This window comes from Nipponia nippon, unplaced genomic scaffold (genome assembly GCF_047370975.1).
Source record: "Nipponia nippon isolate SJK-2023a ecotype South Korea unplaced genomic scaffold, ASM4737097v1 scaffold_36, whole genome shotgun sequence".
Taxonomy (NCBI): Eukaryota; Metazoa; Chordata; class Aves; order Pelecaniformes; family Threskiornithidae; genus Nipponia; species Nipponia nippon.
Window position 1 is genome coordinate 2268227 of NW_028262354.1, and position 20366 is coordinate 2288592.

The following is a 20366-nucleotide window of genomic DNA, read 5'->3' on the forward strand; positions in this document are numbered from 1 at the left end:
CCTGGGGGTGGGAAAATCTCCCTCGTGTCGGCAGGGAGCTCTGGGCCGCAGCATTTCGTGCCCGGGATGCGGCTGGGAGCCTGTCCCAGCGGGACAGGGACAGCCCCATCTCCTTTGGGTGCTGCTGACCCGCTCTCGCCTCTCTGCCATCCCAGCGGGCACCTCGGAGCACGACAAGCTGTGCCGAGCCCGGGACCAGTGCCGGGACATCCTCAAGTACGTGAACGAGGCAGTGAAGCGAGCGGAGAACCGGCACCGGCTGGAGGGCTACCAGAAACGGCTGGATGCCACCTCGCTGGAGAGGACCAGCAACCCGCTGGCTGCCGAGTTCAAGGTAGCTGCAGCTCCCGGGCGCTGCGGTGGGGGCTGCCTGGCCCAGGCCCACGCTCACCCACCGCCCTCACCTTCCCGCAGAGCCTGGACCTCACCTCCCGGCGCATGATCCACGAAGGGCCGCTCACCTGGCGCATCAGCAAGGACAAGACTGTGGGTACGGGACTGGGAGCACTGGGAGGCCTCCCTCTGCATCCCCAGCATCCCCCAGGATGGGGGCATTTTACCTCCAGCCCCAGCAGCGTTACAGGGACCCCCTTAGCCCCCGCTTTGCCGCATCCGCCGGGCCATCGTCCCTCCTGGCTGCAAGGAGGGAGCTTCCACCTGGCTTGTGAGCGCATCCCTGGCTGAGCCTCCGCTCTCTGGCTCTTCTCCCCCCCCCAGACCTGCATGTGCTGCTCCTCGAGGACCTCTTGGTGCTGCTGCAGAAGCAGGACGAGAAACTGGTGCTTAAGTGCCACAGCAAGACGGCGCTGGGCTCTTCGGACAACAAGCAGACCTTCAGCCCCGTCCTCAAGCTCAACTCGGTGCTTATCCGCTCTGTGGCCACAGGTAGGGAGAAAGGCTGGCAGCGAGGACGGCCTGTCCTCGGCCACGTCCCACTGCGGTGACAGCCATGCCAGTGGGTTGGGTTAAGGCCCTCGCTGTGCTCTGACCTTCCTCGTCGCTCTTGGTCACCCTCCTGCAGATAAACGAGCCCTCTTCATCATCTGCACATCGGAGTTGGGACCCCAGATCTATGAGCTGGTGGCGTTGACCTCCTCCGAGAAAAACACGTAAGGCTCGGCGGGACGGGTCCCGGCAGCGCTGGGCAGCGGCTGCCCGGGGCGGGGGCTTCTCTGGGGGGCAGCAGCCCCCCCAGGAGCTGACAAGGGGCTCTGGGCCGGGCAGGTGGATGGAGCTGCTGGAGGAGGCGGTGCAGAGTGCCACAAGGAACGCCACCTTCCCCCCCAAGCGCCGGACGCCAGAGCCCAGCCGCGCAGCACCCTCTGGGTGAGCAGCCCAGCCCTGGCTGGGAGCCAGGGCCTTAGCCCAGTCCCGTGCTGGTGGGTGCTGGGGGCTGAGGCCAGCAGGCTGCTGGGTCTCTCCGGAGGGCGGTTGGGATGGGGACAGGGGTCCTCCCTGGTCACTGGGGACCTGGGGGTGGCTGCCAGGGCTCCTGGCAGCTTGGGTGGGGGCTTCGGCAGTGTCTGCCCCGGGGTCGGTGCTGCCTCCGAGCCCCTGGCTCCTGCCTAACACCCCTTCTCCGTCCTCGCAGCCTGGCGTTACAGGACCCCGACGTCTCCCCCATCCTCTCCCGAGGCGCCAGCTCTGGAGCAGAGGCAGAGGCAGAGGATTGCTCCTCGGGTGAGCTCCCCCGGCCCTGCCTGCTGCTCGCTGCCTGCACCCTGCCCGTCTTCGAGGCACGGGCCGTGGGTCTGAGCTCTCCCCTTCTCCCCGCAGCGGATGACAATCCCACCGTGCTCCTGGGCAGGGAGCAACCCCCAGCGCTGCTGGAGGAGCCGGTGAGCAGCGAGGTGGAGGAAGGGGAGGAAGAGCTGCCCGTAGCCCCCCTGCCCACGGGCGCTGGCGTGGAGGCAGCTGCCACCCTCCCGGCCAAGCGGCCGGGGCCCCCCATGCGTCTGCCGCTGCCGGGGCCCGTCGGCGCGGAGGGGCTGGCCGAGGCGGCGCTGGAGGATGGTGAGTGGCGCGGGGGGCTCCAGGGGGGAGGCCCCCCCAGGGTGCCAGCCTGTCCCTGAGGGAGCCGAAGCCCAAAACCGCCTCTTCCACCCCCTCCCCACGCTCCATCCCAGTGGAGAACCTGCGGCTCCTGATCCTACGGAGGCTCCTGCCCTGCCGGGACGCGGAGCCCGAGGACGACCTGACGCCCACGCCGTCGGTCATCGGGGGAGCCGGCCAGGCCTGGGACTCGGTGCTCTCCAGCCAGGATTCAGCCTCCCAGGAGGTGCTGGCAGAGCCCCCGAGCGCCGCCGAGGACACGAAGCTTCGCTCGGGCCGGGAGGAGACAGACGAGCCGGGTCCGGCTGCCGAGGAGCCGAGCGGCTACAAAGTCGTCCGAAAAGGTAGAGGGGCGGCGGCGAGGGTCCTCGGCCGGGCAGGGTGGGGGGCAGGCGCCGGGGACCCCCCCTCCTCTTCCTGACCGGCCCCTCGCTGGGATTTGGGGTCTCCCTCCCCGCTTGCCTGCCTGAGCTTGGCTGGATCGGAGCTGGGGGCTTGCATAGGGGGCCGAGGGGTGCGGGGGCGCTGAGGGGTGCTGGTGGTGGGTGCTGATGGATGCCGGTACTGGGGTGCTGGTGGTGGGTACCGATGGGTGCCGGTATTGGGGTGCTGGTGATGGGTGCTGATGGATGCCGGTACTGGGGTGCTGGTGGCGGGATGCTGTTGGGTGCTGATATTGGGGTGGTGGTGGTGGGTGCTGGTGGATGCTGGTATTGGGGTGCTGGTGGTGGGTGCTGGTGGATGCTGGTATTGGGGTGCTGGTGGTGGGATGCTGTCGGGTGCCGGTGGTGGGTGCCGGTGATGCGGTGCCGGTGGCGGGTCCTGCTCACCCCTTCCCTCCCCCCCCCCCCCCCCTTTTTGGGGTGCACAGCCCAGGCGGAGGGTGCTAAGGAGGCCACGCCCTCGCCAGGCAGCAGCCAATCAGAAACTGAGGTGCAGGAAGGAGGCGGAGCTAATGTAGATGGTAAAGAGACACCCCCCCCCCGTCCCCCGTCCCCTCCCCAGAGCTGGCAGAGTGCCCCCATGTCCCCACGTCCCCAGGAGGGCCACGTTACCGGTTCCCCACGACGGGGAGGCCCTGGTCTCCCTGGAGGGGAGCCGAGTCCTCTGAGGGGACGCGTGTCTGTGGCCGGGGGGGACAGCATCACTTGGGAGGACATGTCCCTGGTGGGGGGGGGACGCCGTGTCCCTGAGGAGTGTCCCCATGGCGGAGGACACCCAGTGCCACCGATGCCATGACCCAGAGCGAGCTGGAAACGGGTCTGTGGCCGGATCCTGCCACGAAGGGGCACAACCTGCAGGACCTCGGGCACCAAAACCCCGCCGGCGGGCCACCATCACCCACCCAAGCAGGTCCCTGCCACGCTAACGCCGCTCATCCCCTCTTAAGGCAACTACTTCTACGTCAGCATGCCCACGGGACACCCCCAGCCCACGGCCCCGGACCCCGCGCCGCCCCCCAGCCCCCCGCGGGGCTCCCCGCAGGAGGCACCCACCCGTCCCAGCCCCGCCGAGGGCTCCCCGGACCCCCCAGCTCCCCTCCGCGACGTCGACCTCATCTTTCGCACCATCGAGCAGCTGACGCTGAAGCTCAACAGGCTGAAAGTGAGCCCCTCAAATTGGGGAAAGCTGGGGGGGCTTGGAGGGGCGGGGGGCACATCGGTCTCGACCCCAAACCTGCGCCCACCCCTCTGACCGGGCACCCTTTCTCCCCGGCACCCTCCAGGCTGTCGAAACAGCCCACCGGGAGCTGCTGCGGTCCCTGGGGTGCAGCTCCTCGACCGATGCCACCCCCCTGGGGGACTCGGCCCCGGAGATGGACGGGTGGTCCCGACAGCAGCCCCCCAGCCCCGACGGTGACAGCCCCCTGTCCCGCGCCCTCCGGAGCCTGCAGGGCCCTGCCGCCAACGCCCCGGGTAAGACCCTCCGCCGCACGGTGCTCGCTCACCCCTCATCCCCCCCGTCCCCCTCACCGTCTCCCCGTCTCTTCCAGGCTCCAGAGCCCCCCTGGCCGAGGACCCCGCTGGCGACCCCGGCCTTTAGCCGCAGTGGGGAGGGGGGGTCTCCCCCCAGGAGTCGCTCAAAGCCGGGGCGCTGCCCGCCAGCCCCCTGTGCCCCCCACCCCGTGCCGGCAGCCGTGGGAGCCTCCCCCAGCCCCAGGCTGCCGGGGGCTTCGGCTGGAAGGAGGGAGCACGATCCGGCGGGGCCGGCAGCCGGGCCCCCCCTCACCCCCTCGCATGGCAGCCCCGGCTCGGCCCCCCCGCGTCCCCCCGGCCGTGAGAGCTGGATCTAGTCTGTATAAATGCACTTTGTTCTGTTCCTCTCCGTGCTGCGGCCCCCTCCCCGCTCCCCGCTGCCTATAAATATGTACGTACGTGCACCCCCTCCTGTAAATAACCACCGCCGGCCCCCCCAGCCTGCCCGGCCCGCGGCCGGGGACGGGGGACAGCAGGGACGCCCCGAGCACCGGGCTCTCCTCCCCGGCTACCGCCGGTGACAATCGGTGACCCGAGGGGATGGCCGGGGAGCCGGGGCGACGGCTGGGGCGCACCTCCGCTCCCCCCCATCCCTTCTCCCCCTCCCAGGTGTCGTGGCGAGGCCAGCGCTGGGGCGTCTGATATATATATTATATATAATAGAGCCAAGACTGACCAGTTGCTGTTCGACGCTGTATAATCTGGTTTATTTTCTTCCTTTCCACGGTAAAAGTTTTGATTTCTTTTTTTTTCTCCTCCGGGTGCGTGTGCGGCTCCCTGGGGGCCGGCTAGGGGGCCGGCTAGGCGCCCGACTCCTGCTCCTCCTCCTGGCCCTGGGCTTTGGGGAGGGGGTCCTGCGGCGGCAGCAGCTCCTGGAGCCGCGTGAAGGCCGGGCTGGTGGGAGGGATGCGGTTCTTCTGCGGAGAAACGGGGCGTCAGGCCCATGGCGACGCCAGCCCCACAGCGTGCTCAGTGGCCACGCCAGCCCCACGGCGATGCCAGCCCCATGCTGTGCGCGGTGGCCATGCCGGCCCCGCAGCGATGCCAGCCCCACAGTGTGCCCAGTGCCCATGCCGGCCCCGCAGCAATGCCAGCCCCACAGCGTGCCCGGTGGCCACGCCGGCCCCGCGGCAATGCCAGCCCCACAGTGTGCCCAGTGGCCATGTCAGCCCCACGGTGTGCGCGGTGGCCACGCCGGCCCCGTGGCGATGCCAGGCCCACAGCGTGCCCGGTGGCCATGCCAGCCCCGTGGCCCACCCGGCTCACCTCCAGGGAGAGGCACAGCAGCCCCTGCTGCCCCGGCACCTTTGGCTTCTTCTCCCGCCGCTGCCCCTCCAGTGCCGCCAGGAAAGCGCCGAGGCCCCGCTCGGTGACATGGTTGTCTGCGGAGGGAGAGGGGTGTTGGGGACAAGCGGCGGGGGGCCGGTGGGGACGAGCCACCCGCCCACCCTCACTCACGGCTCAGGTTGAGGTTGAGGAGCGCCCGGTTTCCCGGCAGGACGACGCTGCCCTGGTGCTCCCTGGCCTCCTCCAGCAGCGGGTTTGGCGGCTCGGCCAGATCCGGCGCCTGGACACAGGGGTCCCCAGAGGGAGCGTGGGGACCCCAGCATCGGGCACCCCCTCCCCACCCCATCCCCGGTGCCCCTCACCTCTGGGCTGGGTTTCTCCTGGCCGCTCGGTTTCACATCTCTGCCACGGGCGGCTCTCGGCTCCGGCGCTGCCGGGAGGGGAGAGCAGGGAGGGGGCTGAGCCGGGCACGGCCCCCCTGTGCCCCCCGAGCCCGTCGGACCCTCACTCACGCTTCTTGGGCTGCCTAGCCTCCTTCTGCAGCAGCTCCTGCAACAGACAGGGCAGCAGGCAGCGGCTTACAGCCCCCCTGCTTCCCCCCGTGCCGTGCACCGCAAAGCCAGAAGGGTGGGGAAACTGAGGCACGCCTGCCCCCACAGCCTGGCAGCTGCCCGCACCACCCACCCACCTCCTCACCTTCTTCTTGGCCGGGGTTTTGCCAAGCTTGGCCGGGGGCAGCTTATCGGGGGCCGCGCTGCCGCGCAGGTTGGATGGACGCTCGCTGTTGCCCTCGGTTTCTTTTGGGGTCTGGGGGAGACGGGTGCGGAGGGTGCTGGCAGCCCCCCGGGAGCCGCCGGCCTTTCCCGGAGGTGAGGAGGGAACGTGACCCCCGCAAAACGGGGAAGGGGGGTTCTCACCAGCACCTCCGCCAAGAGCAGCCGCCTACGCTCCACCACTTCAGCGTCCGTCAGGGCAAACGGCCCCAGGACCTGGCAGGCAGCGGGGCTGGGGTCAGAGCAGGATCCGGCCCGAGCCGCGCACCCCCGCTCCCCAGGAGGCGGGGGGCACCCACCTTGGCGAGCCTGGTGGCCCCCGCGTCGCCGATGTCATTGTTCGCCAGGGAGAGGGAGAGCAGGGAGCGGTTCAGGCGCAAACCCTGGGGGGCCAAGGGACAGGATGGGTGCTGGGGAGCAGGGTGCTGGGCACCCAGCCGAGCCCCACGCCCTCCCGCTGCCCACCGTGGCGATGTAGCCGGCTCCCAGGTCCGAGATGCGGTTGAAGCTGAGGACGAGGGAGACCAGGCTGCGGTTGGAGGAGCTCAGGGTGGAAAGGCTCTGCCCGATGAGCCGGGCGGCCGCGTCCCCGATGCCGTTGTGGCGCAGCGAGAGGTGGGCCAGCCTGCGGGATGGGGTGGGCTTCGCTGCCTGCGCCCGGGGGGCTTCGCGGCAGGCAGGGGGTGCGCCGAGGGTCCCGGCCGAGCGGGGCAGGGGGACGAGCGGGGCTCGATCCGGCTCCAGCTCCGACTCACGTGCTGTCGCTCCCCATCAGCGTGTGGAAGGCGGGCTCGGGCAAGGGGTTCCCCTCCAGGCTGAGCGTCCTGCGGAGGAAAACCCCCCCGGCCGGCGTTAACGATCCTCCCCGGCACCCCCGTTCCTCAGTTAGCGATACCGAGGGAGCACCCCGCGTACCGGAGGCCGGGGCAGCGCGCCAGCAGCGCTGCCAGCGCCGGGAGCAGCCGCTCCGTCAGCCCGACCTTCCAGAGGCTGCGGGAGGACAAAGCGGCATCGGGACCCGCTGCCGGAGAGGGGACACGGCGGCATTTTGGGGGGCTGCCTGCGCCCCCCTCCCTGCCCGCACTCACTGCACTGCCTGCAGGCCGGCCAGGGCGGGCAGGCACTGGCTCAGGACCCCCAGCATCTTCTCCTCGATCTTCCAGCCTGCCGGAGACGGGGAGATCAAGGCCGCACGATGGGATAGGGGGGAAGAGCCCTCAAATGTGGCCATTCCCCTCCCGAGAGTGCCCGGGAGGCGCCCGGGGGGGGTCCCACAGGCTGATTTCCAGGGGCTCCTCGTCCCTGGGTGCCAGGGGGACCCTGGGGCTCCCCAGGACCCACCTCGCAGGAAGACGGCGCGGACGCTGCGGGGCTCCTCCTGCTCCCTCTCCACCTGGACGCAGGGCTGGAAGCGGCTGTACTTGCGCTCGATGCGGGCGAGGACCTCCGTCAGCGTCGGCTCGGCCGGCTCCTCTGCGGGCCGGGGACGAGGGTGGGGTGGGGGGTGCTGCCAGCAGCCCCCCCCCGCACCCCGATGTCCTCCGGCCCCGCTCACCATCCGCAGGGAAGCTCGCGGCCGGCCGGAGGGTGACTCTGGGGACGCCGGTGATGCCAGCCCGGGCGCAGAGCTCGGGAAAGTCCTGCTCCAGGAGGCCGGTGCACGGGTACTCCTCTGCGGGCAGGGCAGGCAGGAGCGGGGGGACATAAGGGGGACCCCCGCAGCCCCCCAACCCCTGCCAGGGCCGGGGGCTCACCTGCGCCCTGCTCAGCCTTCCTCCCCGCGCTCTTCATCTCTTCCTCCGCAGCCACCACCGCCGCCTTCTCCCTGGGCGCCCGCTCCCCCCGGCGCCTCATGGCCCACAGCTGGGGGGGCACCAGGGAGGGCTCAGCACCCCCCAGCCCTAGGGCTGGCCCTGCCCAGCACCCAGACCCCCTGCATCCCTGGGCCAGGGGGTCCCCGTGGGGTCCCTGTGTGGATGAGAGGGGATCCCAGGGCTCTGGGGGGGTCCCAGGGGCCCTCTGGGGGTCCCTATGTGGGTGGGTGGGGGGTCCCAGGGCCCTATGGGGGTCCTTATGTGGGTGAGGAGGGTCCCAGGGCTGGGGGCCCTATGGGGGTCTCCATGGAGGTCTTTGTAGGGGGTGAGGGAAGACCCAGGGTCGGGTGGGTCCCTTTGGGGCCCCTACGGGGGTCTCTGGGGGGGGGGGTCCTAGGCCTGGTGGCTCTGTGGGGGTGCAGGGGGATCCCAGGGCCCTATGGGGTGTCCCTATGTGGGTGAGGGGGGTCCCAGGGCCCTATGGGGGTCCCTAGGTGGGTGAGGGGGGTCCCAGGGCCCTATGGGGGTCCCTATGTGGGTGAGGGGGGGTCCCAGGGCTGAGCAGGTCCTATGGGGGTCCCTATAGGGGTGAGGGGGCTCCCAGGGCTGGGGGGGCCCTATGGGGGTCCCTATAGAGGTCTCCCTGGGGGGTGCCAGGCCTGGGGGGGTCACTAGGGAGGTGAGGGGGCTCCCAGGGCTGGGGGGGCCCTATGGGGGGCCCTATAGAGGTCTCCCTGGGGGGTGCCAGGCCTGGGGGGGTCACTAGGGAGGTGAGGGGGCTCCCAGGGCTGGGGGGGCCCTATGGGGGGCCCTATAGGGGTCTCCCGGGGTCCCAGGGCTGGAGGGGGCCCATGGGGTCCCTGCGGGGTCCCCCGGGGTCCCAGGGCCGCCGTAACCTCGCTCCTGGGGACGGGCAGGGCCTGGGGCGCTGCGGCGCCTGCGCGGGGCGGGGCCGGCTGGGAGGGGCGGGGTCTGCGTGGAAAGGGGAGGGGACGAGGCGGGCAGGGGCGGGGTCTTCGCGGAAGGGGCGTGGCCGGCGCGGAAAGGGGCGTGGCCGGCAGCACGGCCACCCACGGCTGGGGACGCCGGGCACTGGGCAGCGGCACTGGGAGTACTGGGCTGTAACTGAGCCCTTACTGGGACCAGCGCTGGGCCTTCACTGGGCCCTTACTGGGGCCATCATTGGACCGTTACTGGGCCCATTACTGAGCCTTCACTGGGGCCATCATTAGACCATTACTGGATCTTTACTGGGGCCATCACTGGGCCTTAACTGGTCCATTTCTTGTCCCATTACCAGGCCTTTATTGGGACCATCACCGGGACCATCACTGGGTTATAACTGAGCCCATTACTGGGCTCTTACTGGGCCCATCACTGAGCCTTTACTGGGGCCGTCATTGGACCGTTACTGGGCCCATCACTAAGCCTTTACTGGTCCATTTCTTCTCCCATTACTGGGCCTTTATTGGGACCATCCCAGGGTCACAACTGAGCCCATTACTGGGCCCCCCCGACCTCATCCCCGGTCCCCCCCACGCCGGCCCCGCGCCCCCTCCCTCCCACCGGTGCCCCCGGTGCCCGCGCCCGCTCCCCGCCGCCGCCGCTGCTCCCGCCGCCGCCGCCGCCGCCGCCCCGCTGTTCCCGGGGGTCCCTCGCCGCGGCCCCGCGGCCCTCAGCGGTCCTTCCTGCGCAGCGGCGGGGACGGCGGGTAGTGGCGGGCGGGGGGGACGTCATAGTGGCTGGGGATGTGGCTGTTCTTGGGGGAGTCGTAATGGCTGGGGGGGGGCCCAGGGGTGACGCCGTCGGCCCCGCCGGCGCGGCTCTCTGCGGGGACGAGAGGAGGCTGCAAGGGGCCGGGTCTCCCCGGGGCCACGCAGCCCCCGTCACCGGGGCCATGTGTCCCCCCCCAGGGCCATCACCGGGGCCGTGTCCCCCCCAGGGCCATGCAGCCCCCGTCACCAGGGCCACGTTGTCCCCCCAGGGCCATCACCGGGGCCGTGTCCCCCCCAGGGCCATGCAGCCCCCGTCACCGGGGCCATGTCGTCCCCCCAGGGCCATCGCCGGGGCCGTGTCCCCCCCAGCCAGGCTCACCAGGGCCAGGGGACCCCCCGGCCGTACCCTCCTGGGACGGCTCCTCCAGGAGCCCGATCTCGGCGTAGGACATCTCCCGCCGGACGGGGGATTTCATCTCCATGTAGCTGCCCTCGGGGGGCTTGGCGGCGGCGGGGGGCAGCTCCTTGATGGTGGCGTAGGGGTTCTCGCTGGCCAGGGAGCTGGCGCTGGCCCCCAGCCGCGGCGGGGGGTGCTCTGGGGGAGCAGGAGTTGGGGGCTCCCCACGGCGGGGAGCGCAGGGGAGGGGGGCAGCCGCCGCTGGCTGTGGCCCGGGCCACTCCGAGCTCCATCCGCGCCCTGTCCCAGCCCTGTCCCTTCCCCGCCCCATCCCATCCCCGTCATATCCCTCTCTCTTCCCCATCCCATCACAATCCCATCCTCATCCCTTTCCCATCCCCATCCCTTCCCCATCCCCATTTCTGTCTCTTCCCATCCTCACCCCATTCCAGCCCTGTCCCATCCCCATCCCATCCCTGTCTCTTCCCCACCCCATCCCCATCCTTTTCCCATCCCCATCCCAGCGCTGTCCCATCCCTGCCCCATCTCCATCCCTTCCCATCCCATCCCCATCCCTTCCCCATCCCATCCCCACCCCATTCCAGCCGTGTTCCATCTCCATCCCTTCCCCACCCCATCCCAGTCCCATCCCCATCCCATCCCAATCCCATCCCATCCCCACCCCATTCCAGCCCTGTCCCATCTCCATCCCTTCCCCACCCCATCCCGTACCTTTCCCGCTGTACGTCCCCGGGCTGTAGCTGTAGCTGTAGCTCCGGTCCAGCTGCCCCCCTGGAAGGGAGCAGATTTGGGGTCCCCCCGTGCCACCCCGCCCACCCCAGCACCCTCCCGGTGGATCCTGAGCTGGGAGGGGGCCCCGGTGTCCGCCCCGCTCCGGCCTAGGTCCGCGCTGGCTCCCCGGGAGCTGCCCCCGCGTCCCCCCTTACCCCTGGGGCCCGGGGCCCCGAGGTGCTTCCAGTCGGGCGGCAGCGTGGCGTTGCCTTCGGCGCCGTAGGGTCTCTCCACGCCGGGGAAGAGCTGGGTGCCGGGCACCTGGAGCCCAAACGGGATGGGCTGGCCACGAGGCTCCCGGCAGCAGCGCCGTGCCGTGCCGCACTGCGCAACACCGCGCTGCACCGTGGTACGGCATGCAATACCGCGGTGCGCTGTGCAACACTGCGGTGCACCGTGCAACACCACGCTGCACCATGCAACACCACGCTGCACCACAGTGCACCATGCAACACCCTGGTGCACTGTGCATTACGCCACACCACGCCACGCTGCATCGTGCTGCACCATGCCACGCTGCACCGCGCCGTGCCGTGCCGTGCCGTGCCGTGCCGTACCTTGAGGGAGCTGGCTCTGTCCTGGGGGCCGGGGCCGGGGGCCGGCAGCGTGCACTGGGACAGCGTGTGGTAGCTGGGGTTGGAGTAGTAGTGCGCGTGGTGGCTCGGTGGCACATCTGGGGGACAGGCGTCAGCCCGGCGCAGCGGGGCCACCGGGGCTGCGGCCGCGTCCCCGCCGCCGTGCTCACCTGGCACCACGTAGTCGGAGGTGTCCGTCTGTCCCGCCGTGTAGGCCACGGCCAGGTGCCGGCTCTCCTTTTCCTTCTGCCGGTGCCGGTAGCACAGGGCCACGGCCACCACGGCCACCAGCAGCGCCACCAGGGCCACCAGGCTGAGCACCACCCCCAGGGAGCTGTAGGCTGCCGGGGGGGCCGGCACGATGGTGTAGGGCTGCTCGGGGGTCCCTGTGGGGGGGACAGTCCTTAGGGTGGGGCAGGGACCCCGGCGGGCCCCCCCACCCCGCTCCGCACCCACTCACCGGCCTCGCAGTGGGGCCCGATCCTGCCCGGGGCGCAGGGGCACGTCCCGCTGGCGGGGTGGCAGCTGGCGTTGTGGGCGCAGCGGCAGAGCTGCTCACACCGGAGCCCGAAGGTGCCGGGGGGGCAGGCTGGGGGGCAGAGCCACGCTGCCGCGACCGTATGGCTCCATACGGGCACAATACGGCTCCATACTGCCCGCGACTGTATGGCTCCATACGGGCACAATACAGCTCCATACTGCCCGTGACCGTATGGCTCCATACGGGCACAATACGGCTCCATACTGCCCGCGACCGTATGGTTCCATATGGGGACAATACGGCTCCATACTGCCCGCGACCGTATGGCTCCATACGGGCACAATACGGCTCCATACTGCCCGCGACCGTATGGCTCCATACGGGCACAATACGGCTCCATACTGCCCGCGACCGTATGGCTCCATATGGGGACAATACGGCTCCATACTGCCCGCGACCGTATGGCTCCATACGGGCACAATACGGCTCCATACTGCCCGCGACCGTATGGCTCCATACGGGCACAATACGGCTCCATACTGCCCGCGACCGTATGGCTCCATATGGGGACAATACAGCTCCATACTGCCCACAGTTGTATGGCTCCATACGGGGACAATACAGCTCCATACTGCCAACGACCGTATAGCTCCATGCTGGCACAATACAGCTCAATACTGCCCAGGACCGTATAGCTACATACCAGGGTCATATAGCCCCATACTGGGACCACATAGCCCCATAGTGCCCAGGACCACGTAGCTCCATACCCGAACCATATATCTCCATACTGCCCAGGACTGCATAGCTCCGTAGTGGGACCACATAGCTCCATACTGCCTGGGACTGTATCGCTCCATAATGGGACCGTATGGCTCCATAGTGCCCAGGACTGCATAGCTCCATACTGGGACCATACAGCTCCATACTGGGACCATATAGTTCCATACTGCCCGGGACCGTAGCGCTCCATAGTGCCCAGGACTGCATAGCCCCATATTGGGATCGATATGGCCCCATAGTGGCTGTGACCATATAGCTCCACACTGGGACCATGGACCTCCATACTGGGACCCATAGAGCTCCATACTGGGACCACAGAGCTCCATATTGGGACCATAGACCTCCACACTGGGACCATAGAGCTCCATACTGGGATCCATAGAGCTCCATAGTGGGCCCACAGAGCTCCATACTGGGCCCACAGAGCTCCATACTGGGCCCGTAGAGCTCCATACTGGGCCCTATACCTCCATACTGCCCAGGGCGGAGCGGGGTGGGGTAGCCCCTATGGCCCCGGGCAGTTCTCTCTCTTGCCCCCCCCAGGACCCCCAGGCTGGAGCCGGGGGGTGCAGCCCCCGCGGGGGGTCCCCGTGCCGGGCCCTACCTTCTCCGCAGAGCGTCCCCGTCCAGCCGGCCGGGCAGTGGCACGTCCCCTCGGCGGGGTGGCACGTCCCCCCGTGGTGGCACCGGCAGGGCTCCGCACAGGCGTCCCCCCAGGAGCCGGGAGTGCAGGCTGGAAGGGGGGGACGGGACAAGAGATGGGGTCACTCCCGCTCCCCACTCCCCCCTCCCCAGTCCCCCCAGTCCCCCACTCACGCTGGGAGCAGCGGGGACCCTGCCAGCCCGCGGCGCAGAGGCAGGAGCCGTTGACGGGGTGGCAGGAGGAGCCGTTGGCGCAGGAGCAGCTCAGGGCGCAGCGCTTGCCGTAGCGGCCGGCTGGGCAGGCTGGGGTGAGATGAATGCGCCCGGTCTCAGCCCGGGGGTCTGGGGCAGGGGGGTGGGTTGCTCCCAACCCACAATTTTTTGGGGGGGCCACTCACGGCGCTGGCAGGCAGGGCCACGGTAGCCCGGGGTGCAGGTGCAGGATCCGTCCCGGGGCGAGCAGGCGGCCCCGTTGCGGCAGGAGCAGGGCGTGCGGCAGCCCCGGCCCCAGAAGCCGTCGGGGCAGCTCTGCTTGCACTGCGGCCCTGCGAGGAGGATGAGGGATGAAGGCCAAGGGCAGCGGGGTCCCTCCCCTCCCTGGGCCCCCCCTTACCTGTCCAGCCGGGCAGGCAGCGGCACTCTCCCGTCACCGGATCACAGCCGTCGGCATGGGCGCAGTCGCACCGCTGCCCGCAGCCCGCCCCGAACGTCCCATTCTGGGGTACGGGGACAGGTCGGGGGGTTCAGCGCCGGGGACGGTGGCACCGAACCCCGGTGCAGGCAGCACCAGCGCAGCCGGCAGGACTCACCGGGCAGGGCTGCAGGCAGCGGGGGCCCTGCCAGCCCGGTGGGCAGCTGCAGGTCCCAATTTGGGGGTCGCAGGCAGCTCCGTGGGCACAATCACAGCTCCGGTTGCAGCCGGGACCCCATGTGCCGGCGGGACACGGCGTCGAGCAGTCGGGTCCGTGCCAGCCTGCGGGACGAGGGGACGGCGGGGTGGGCACGGGGACGGGGACGGGGACCCCCCAGCCCGCCCTGGTGTTCACCCACCTTCCTTGCAGAGGCAGGAGCCGTCGAGCGGGGAGCAGGCGAGGGCGTGCTGGCAGGAGCAGCGCCCCGAGCAGTTGGTCCCAAAGGTGTCAGGGGGACACAGGGAGGAGCAGTGCTCATCCTGGGGGGGACTGAAGACTTCAGGACAGCCGGGACCCCCACCCAGGGCTGGGGAAAGGCCCCAGGAACCTGGGGAACCCCCCCCTCCCTCCTCTTGGCACCCTGGTACTGGAGGGAGAGCGGGTGACCCCAAAACCCCCATCCTCCCATGGGAACCCCAAGCTGTCCCCAAGGTGGCCTGGACCCCCACGCTGCCCCCCAGGGATGCCCACATGCCCGTGCCCCCCCCAAGGGATGCCCAGGCCCCAAAACTGCCCCCAGAGATAACAAGAGCCCCAGCCCCTTCCCAAGGGTGCCCAGACCCCTGGGTTTCTCCCAGGACCCCCTAGACCCCCCCACGCTTCCCCAGGACCCTCCAGACCCCCACACTCCCCCCCAGGACCCCCCAGACCCTGACACACTCCCACCAGGACCACCCAGACCCCCATGCTCCCCCCAGACCTTCCCATGCTCCCCCAGGACGCTCCAGACCCCCATGCTCCCCCCAGGACCCTCCAGACTCCCCCATGCTCCCTCCAGAACCCCCAGGACCCCCAGACCCCCCCACGCTCCCCCAGGACCCCCAGACCCCGTCACACTCCCCCAGGACCCCCCAGACCCCCACACTCCCCCCAGGGCCCCCCAGACCCCCACACTCCCCATGGGATGCCCAGACCCCACCACGCTCCACGTGCCGCCCCAGCCCCCCGTGCCCCCCGTGGCCCCCGTGCCCCCGCACCGTGTAGCCAGGGGGGCAGCGGCAGTGGCCGGTGGTCCCATCGCAGGCCCCCCCGTGCAGGCAGAGGCAGGCCTGCAGGCAGCCGGCCCCGAACCAGCCGGGGGGGCAACTCTCGTTGCAGAAGAGCCCAGCCCAGCCAGGGTGACAGACGCACTCCCCCAGTAAGGGGTGACAGCTGGGAACCCCTGCTCAGCACCCCCAGTGCTCCCAGTATGGGGTACTGGGTGTGCTGGGAAGGGGCTTTGCAATTGGGGGGGCACAAAGCACCTCTTTGGGGGATTAAGCTCTTCCTGGCCACCCAGCCAGCATCCCAGCTTGCCCGGCAAGGATGCTGGGGAGAGGCGAGGATACTGGTGGGGAGGTGAGGCTACTGGGGGGAGCTGGGCTGGGCTGGGGGGTCCTACCTCTGGCTGTGCTGGTGGTGGCAGAGGCAGCGGCTCTGGCAGTGGAGGCCGTAGAGGCCGGGCAGGCACCGCCGCTCCTCGCAGCGGCTGCCCTGGAAGCCGGCCTCGCACAGGCAGCCCCCGTCGACGTGGAAGCACTGGCCCCCGTTGGCACAGTCGCAGCTCTCCTGGCAGTCCTGCCCGTACCGCCCCACCGGGCACCTCTCCCGGCACCTGCGTGGGGGCGAGGGGGTGACACGGCCCCACCAGGAGCCGAGGCGGCTCCCGGACCCCCCCCGCTTCACCCCAAGCTGAGGCCGTCCAGCTCATTGCATGCCAGGCTGGGGGAGCTGGGCTGACGGCGCCGGCAGCAGTGGGGCTCGGTGGCCCCGTCCCCACGTGCCTCATCCCTGTGTACCCCCAGCCATCCCTCGTACCCCCGTGCCCCCTCCCTCTGCACCCCATCTGCCCCGCGCGCCCCCAGCCCCATTGCCCCCAGCCCTGTGCCCCGTCCCCCTGTCCCCCCGTCCCCTTGTCCCCCCCATGTCCCTGTCCCCCCTCACTGCTCGCCGGTGAAGCCGGGGGCACACTGGCAATGCCCCCCCCGGGGGTCGCAGCGGCCCCCGTTGTGGCAGCGACACTCGCCCTGGCAGCCGGAGCCGAAGCGGCCGGGGGGGCACGGCACGGAGCAGATCTCCCCCTGCGAAGGAGCAGCGGGGTCGGAAGGGGAAACTGAGGCAGGCAGCGCGGGGCGGCAGGGCTCGCAGCCCACCTACCATCCATCCGTGGGGGCAGATGCAGGTGTCAGTGCCGGGGGGGTGGCAGATGCCCCCGTTCTGGCAGGGGCAGGGGCTGCCGCAGGGTGGCCCCTCGGGACAGGGCACCTCGCAGCTGCGGAGGGGGACGGGGGGGTGAGCGGGACCCCCGGCTTCGGGGCGCCGGGGTGGGGGGCGCAGGGCGAGGAGCCCCGACTCACAGGGGGCCGGCCAGCCCCGGGGGGCAGAGGCAGGCGCCGGTGGAGGCGTTGCAGGGGGCCCGGTGGTGGCAGGGGCACGGCAGGCGGCAGCCCTGGCCGTAGGTGCCGGGCGGGCACGGCTGGCGGCAGAGGGGGTCGGCGAAGCCGGGGGGGCAGGAGCAGGCCCCGCTCAGGGGGTCGCAGGGGGCCCCGTGGTGGCAGTCGCAGCGGTGCTCGCAGGCCGGCCCCCACGACTGCGCGTCACACTCTGCACGGGGAGACCACCGCTACCGCCCCGGCCCCATCCGTCCCCGTCCCAAGCATATCCCATCCCAATCCCATCCCCATCCCATCCATATCCCATCCCAGTTCCATCCCTATCCCATTCTCCATCCCCATCCCTATCCCATGCATATTCTATTCCATTCCAATCCCATCCCCATCCCATTCTCCATCCCCATTCCGATCCCGTCCCATCTCCATCCCCATCCCATTCTCTGTCTCCATTCTATTCTCCATCCCAATCTCATCCATAGCGCATCCCCATCCCAATCCCATCTCTATCCCATCCCCATCCCTCTCCATGTCCCCATTCCCATCCCAATCCCATTCCCATCCCATCCCATCCCATCCCCATCCCAATCCTGTCCCCATCCCATCTCCATCCCATCCCAATCCCCATCCCATCTCCATCCCATCCCCATCCCTCTCCACATCCCCATTCCCATCCCAATCCCATTCCCATCCCATCCCACCCCCTACCTCCCCCTGCCCCCATCCCCATCCCTCTCCCACTTCTCATCCCCATCCCAATCCTGTCCCCATCCCATCCCATCCCAACCCCATCCCATCCCATCCCATCCCCATTAACCACCGGACCACCCCACCGCAGGCTGCCCAGCCCTCCAGAGAAACCCGCTGCCCCCCCGCCGCCCCCAGCTGGGGGTCCCCAGCTCCGCGTCCCCCCCCCAGCACCCCAACCCCTGTCCCTCACCGCTGGAGCAGTCGGTGCCCCGCCAGCCCGGCTCGCACTGGCAGAGGTCGGGAGCCACGCACCGGCCGTGGACGCACTCCTGGGTGCAGCGCGCTGCGGGGACACGGCCGGGGGGGCTGAGCCGGGACACGGCCCCCGTGGCCACCCCACCGCCCCGCTCGCCCCACTCACGGACGCAGGTGTCCCGGCTCTCGTAGTAGCCCAGGCAGCACTGGTAGCGCCTCCGGTAGTCGGTGCGGACCACCTGCCGGTACTCGGTGCGGTACACGATCCTGCGCCCCGCACCAGCGCCGTCAGGGTGGGGACAGGACCCCCCATGGCCTTGGGGACCCCCTGCAGTGGGACAGCCCCCCCCACATGGCCTTAGGGACCACCTGCAGTGGGACAGCCCCGCTCCAGCCCCCCCCAAACTGGACTTGGGGACACCCTGCACTGGGACAGCCCCACTCCAGCCCCCCCCCCAGCTGGCCCTGGGGACACCCTGCACTGGGACAGCCCCACTTCAGCCCCCCCAAACTGGACTTGGGGACACCCTGCACTGGGCCACCCCCACTCCCGCCCCCCCAAACTGGACCTGGGGACCCCCTGCAGTGGGACAGCCCCCCTCCAGCCCCCCCCAAACTGGCCTTGGGGACCCCCTGCAGTGGAACAGCCCCACTCCAGCCCCCCCCAAACTGGCCTTGGGGACCCCCTGCAGTGGAACAGCCCCCCACCATGGCCTTGGGAACCCCCTGCAGTCCCCTCGGGGGGCTCCCACCTCTGCTGCAGGCAGGGCAGGGGGGACCCCAGCACCCCGGGGCAGGGCTCAGCGGAGGACACGACGTGGGGTTTGGTGTACGACTCCTTCACCGCCACCGTGAAGCTGCCGAAGGAGGGGACACAGGGTGACAGCAGGTCCCGGGGGTCTCCACCGCCGTCACCCCCCCTCTCCCCAGTCCCCCCAGTCCTACCTCTCCCAGTAGCTGCAGACATTGGGATCGCTGGGGCGGAGGGCGGCCAGGAGGCAGGCATGCATCGCCAGCGCCGCAGCCCGCAGCACCATCCTGCATGGGGAGACGACGGCTTCGCCCTCCGCCTTGCCGCATTCCCGCTCCCCACCCACCGCCCCCGGCCCCGGGCTTCGGCGCAGGATCCGACCTCCCCGCGGGGCTGCCTTCGCATTCCTCCCTCCGCAGGAACAGCCCCAACCCCGGCCCCCGCCGCTCCCCCAGCACCGGCCCGTGCCAAGGGGAAACTGAGGCACGGCCGCTCGGCAGCCTGGGTGGCCCCACGCAGGCTCGTCCCAGCATCCCCAGACACCCCGGGGCTGCACCCCGGCATCACCGCGACCTCTCCCGCCACACCCCATCCTGGTGCGGGCTGCTGCGGGGTGGGGGGTACCCGGGGTGCCGGGGAGGAGTTCGGCGCAGCGGCTCCCGGCCCTGGCACGGCGCCTCGTGGCCCCGTTTCAACCCGTTTCGTGTTTATTCCTAGTTGTGTTTCCTGGATCCATCAACTTCTTGCTCAACCCAGCGAGGGTCCAGCTTTGCCGGAGTGGCTCCGGGATCACCGCCAGCCTGGGGGCCGGTGTGGGGGGCAGCGAGCCCCCCAAGCCCGCGGTGCCGTGTTTACCGGGACGCGTGTTTTACGGCTAAACACCGTGTGCCGAGGGAGGAAACAGAGGTTTCCTGGTCGGCACAGCTGGATTTACGGCCGCTTCTGTGCCGCTCCGGCCATGGGACACCCCAAAGGTGCAGCCCCCGGCAGCCCCCCGAGTCCGTCCTACTCCTTGCCGGGGCCTGTGCTGTGGTTTGGGGCCAAATAAGGGGGTGGAGGGAGGGAGCGACCCCCCCTCATCCCGGAGCAGCCAGTTTTGGGTGGAAAAACCGTTTAGCGGGAAAGTTTCCACCCCCCCATTTCCCTTCAGCTCCCAGTGGTGAGGAATTAATTACTCATCCGCAGGCGAAATTCCCTCCCTGGACCCTCCCGGGGGGCAGAGCCGGGGGGACCCCCCCAGGCCCTCCCCATGGCCCCGCTGCCGGCCCCATCCCCTGCTCCGGCAATGGGGGGTGGGGCCGGGGGTCCCAGTGCTGCTGCAAACAGGAACCACTGGGAGATGCTGGCAGGAAAAGCGAGGAGTCATCAAAACCCGCTGGCGGGCCCCATCTGCTCCTCGTTGGGGGGCCCAGCCGCGGGGAAGGGCCCCCCCAAGGTTGCCATAGTGGCAAGAGACCCCCCAAAAGCCAGCGCTTCCCACTCCGTGGGTGCCCCCGAGCACCCCCTGAGCAGGATGGGGAGCATCGCCCGCCGGTGACAAGGCACGGAATGGGGGGGCGTGTGGCCGGGGTGCAGGCAGGGGACCCGGGGAGCCCTGGGGGCCCCCCCGGCGCCGCTATCTCTGCCCTAGTGCTTCCTCCGAGGGCCGACACGTTTCCTCCGGGGGCACGAACCCGCAGGGATGGGGCTGGGTGAGGGTGAGGGAGGCGAGGATGAAGGTCAGGGTCAGGGTCAGCAATGGGGTCACCGCAGGGTGTCACAGCACCGTCCCACACCCCATCTGCTGTCCCCCTGCCACCGTCCCCCTGCCACCAACCCCTCGCCTCGGCTGTGGGACCCTGCGACGTCCCCAAGCCCCCTGCCACAGCGCTGGGGACCGTTCCCTTCGGCACCACCCCAGCAGGGCACAGCGCAACCCCCCAAACCCACCCCCGGGACCCGGGGTACCCCGGGCTGGGGACGGTGGCACTCACCTGGCCGGGGGCCGCGGCGGCGGGCAGGGTCGGGGTGCGATGGCCACACGCGGGGCTGGCCTGGCCGGTGGGCTCGGCCGGCCAGGACGGCGCAGCGCGGCCGTCGGAAGCGGAGGGAGGGCCGGAGCCG

General features: G+C 70.3%; 3 protein-coding genes across 18 annotated transcripts in view; 1 reads left to right on the forward strand and 2 right to left on the reverse strand.

Annotated features, from left to right (window-relative positions):
- The window catches only part of ARHGEF11 (Rho guanine nucleotide exchange factor 11), a 25553-nt gene extending 20837 nt beyond the window's left edge, over window positions 1-4716 (forward strand). For 6 of the 8 annotated variants that reach the window (XM_087772278.1, XM_087772279.1, XM_087772280.1 and 3 more), the window contains 12 exons: window positions 156-334; window positions 415-490; window positions 718-885; window positions 1022-1109; window positions 1225-1326; window positions 1592-1680; window positions 1777-2013; window positions 2127-2396; window positions 2924-3016; window positions 3443-3657; window positions 3779-3968; window positions 4046-4716. In XM_087772278.1, the coding sequence (XP_087628404.1) occupies window positions 156-334; window positions 415-490; window positions 718-885; window positions 1022-1109; window positions 1225-1326; window positions 1592-1680; window positions 1777-2013; window positions 2127-2396; window positions 2924-3016; window positions 3443-3657; window positions 3779-3968; window positions 4046-4095 (1757 nt within the window). In that variant the 3' untranslated portion in view covers window positions 4096-4716. Of the gene's footprint in view, window positions 1-155; window positions 335-414; window positions 491-717; window positions 886-1021; window positions 1110-1224; window positions 1327-1591; window positions 2014-2126; window positions 2397-2923; window positions 3017-3442; window positions 3658-3778; window positions 3969-4045 lie in introns of all 8 variants that reach the window. The other 2 variants (XM_087772277.1, XM_087772283.1) reach the window with 2 other exon arrangements.
- Window positions 4714-9240, reverse strand: LRRC71 (leucine rich repeat containing 71). 9 transcript variants are annotated; one of them, XM_087772325.1, is made up of 15 exons: window positions 7843-9240; window positions 7644-7760; window positions 7430-7561; window positions 7177-7252; window positions 7004-7078; window positions 6844-6912; window positions 6554-6713; window positions 6388-6471; window positions 6239-6304; window positions 6012-6122; window positions 5828-5864; window positions 5678-5745; window positions 5487-5595; window positions 5295-5410; window positions 4714-4945 (listed from the first exon to the last, which is right to left on the reverse strand). In XM_087772325.1, exons 1-15 carry the CDS (start codon window positions 7940-7942, stop codon window positions 4829-4831), a joined length of 1437 nt encoding a protein of 478 aa, XP_087628451.1. In that variant the 5' UTR covers window positions 7943-9240; the 3' UTR covers window positions 4714-4828. The 9 variants fall into 9 exon arrangements, with proteins under 9 accessions (XP_087628451.1, XP_087628450.1, XP_087628445.1 ...); XM_087772324.1 differs by having other exon boundaries at window positions 6233-6304; XM_087772319.1 differs by having other exon boundaries at window positions 5678-5864; window positions 6012-6304; window positions 7843-7951; window positions 8799-9240.
- Window positions 9241-9373: 133 nt separating this feature from the next.
- PEAR1 (platelet endothelial aggregation receptor 1) lies at window positions 9374-20366 on the reverse strand. Its single transcript, XM_087772297.1, has 23 exons — window positions 20237-20366; window positions 18458-18550; window positions 18265-18369; window positions 17679-17779; window positions 17508-17600; window positions 16535-16781; window positions 16335-16449; window positions 16122-16258; window positions 15580-15792; window positions 15176-15350; window positions 14338-14458; window positions 14097-14260; window positions 13901-14003; window positions 13686-13832; window positions 13462-13590; window positions 13250-13378; window positions 11842-11970; window positions 11552-11767; window positions 11364-11479; window positions 10962-11067; window positions 10747-10806; window positions 10024-10212; window positions 9374-9729 (listed from the first exon to the last, which is right to left on the reverse strand). Exons 2-23 carry the CDS (start codon window positions 18547-18549, stop codon window positions 9578-9580), a joined length of 3039 nt encoding a protein of 1012 aa, XP_087628423.1. The 5' UTR covers window position 18550; window positions 20237-20366; the 3' UTR covers window positions 9374-9577.

Coding starts and splice junctions, on each gene's coding strand:
- PEAR1 (XM_087772297.1), bottom strand. CDS start 18,549: ATGGTGCTGCGGGCTGCGGCGCTGGCGATGCATGCCTGCCTCCTGGCC. Junction 16,782..17,507: donor GGGCACCGACTGCTCCAGCG/GTGAGGGACAGG, acceptor CTCCCCGTGCAG/AGTGTGACGCGCAGTCGTGG. Junction 14,261..14,337: donor CTCCTGCCTCTGCAAGGAAG/GTGGGTGAACAC, acceptor CTCGTCCCGCAG/GCTGGCACGGACCCGACTGC.
- LRRC71 (XM_087772319.1), bottom strand. CDS start 7,942: ATGAGGCGCCGGGGGGAGCGGGCGCCCAGGGAGAAGGCGGCGGTGGTG. Junction 7,253..7,429: donor CCGCGCCGTCTTCCTGCGAG/GTGGGTCCTGGG, acceptor CGTCTCCGGCAG/GCTGGAAGATCGAGGAGAAG. Junction 6,714..6,843: donor CTGATGGGGAGCGACAGCAC/GTGAGTCGGAGC, acceptor CCCATCCCGCAG/GCTGGCCCACCTCTCGCTGC.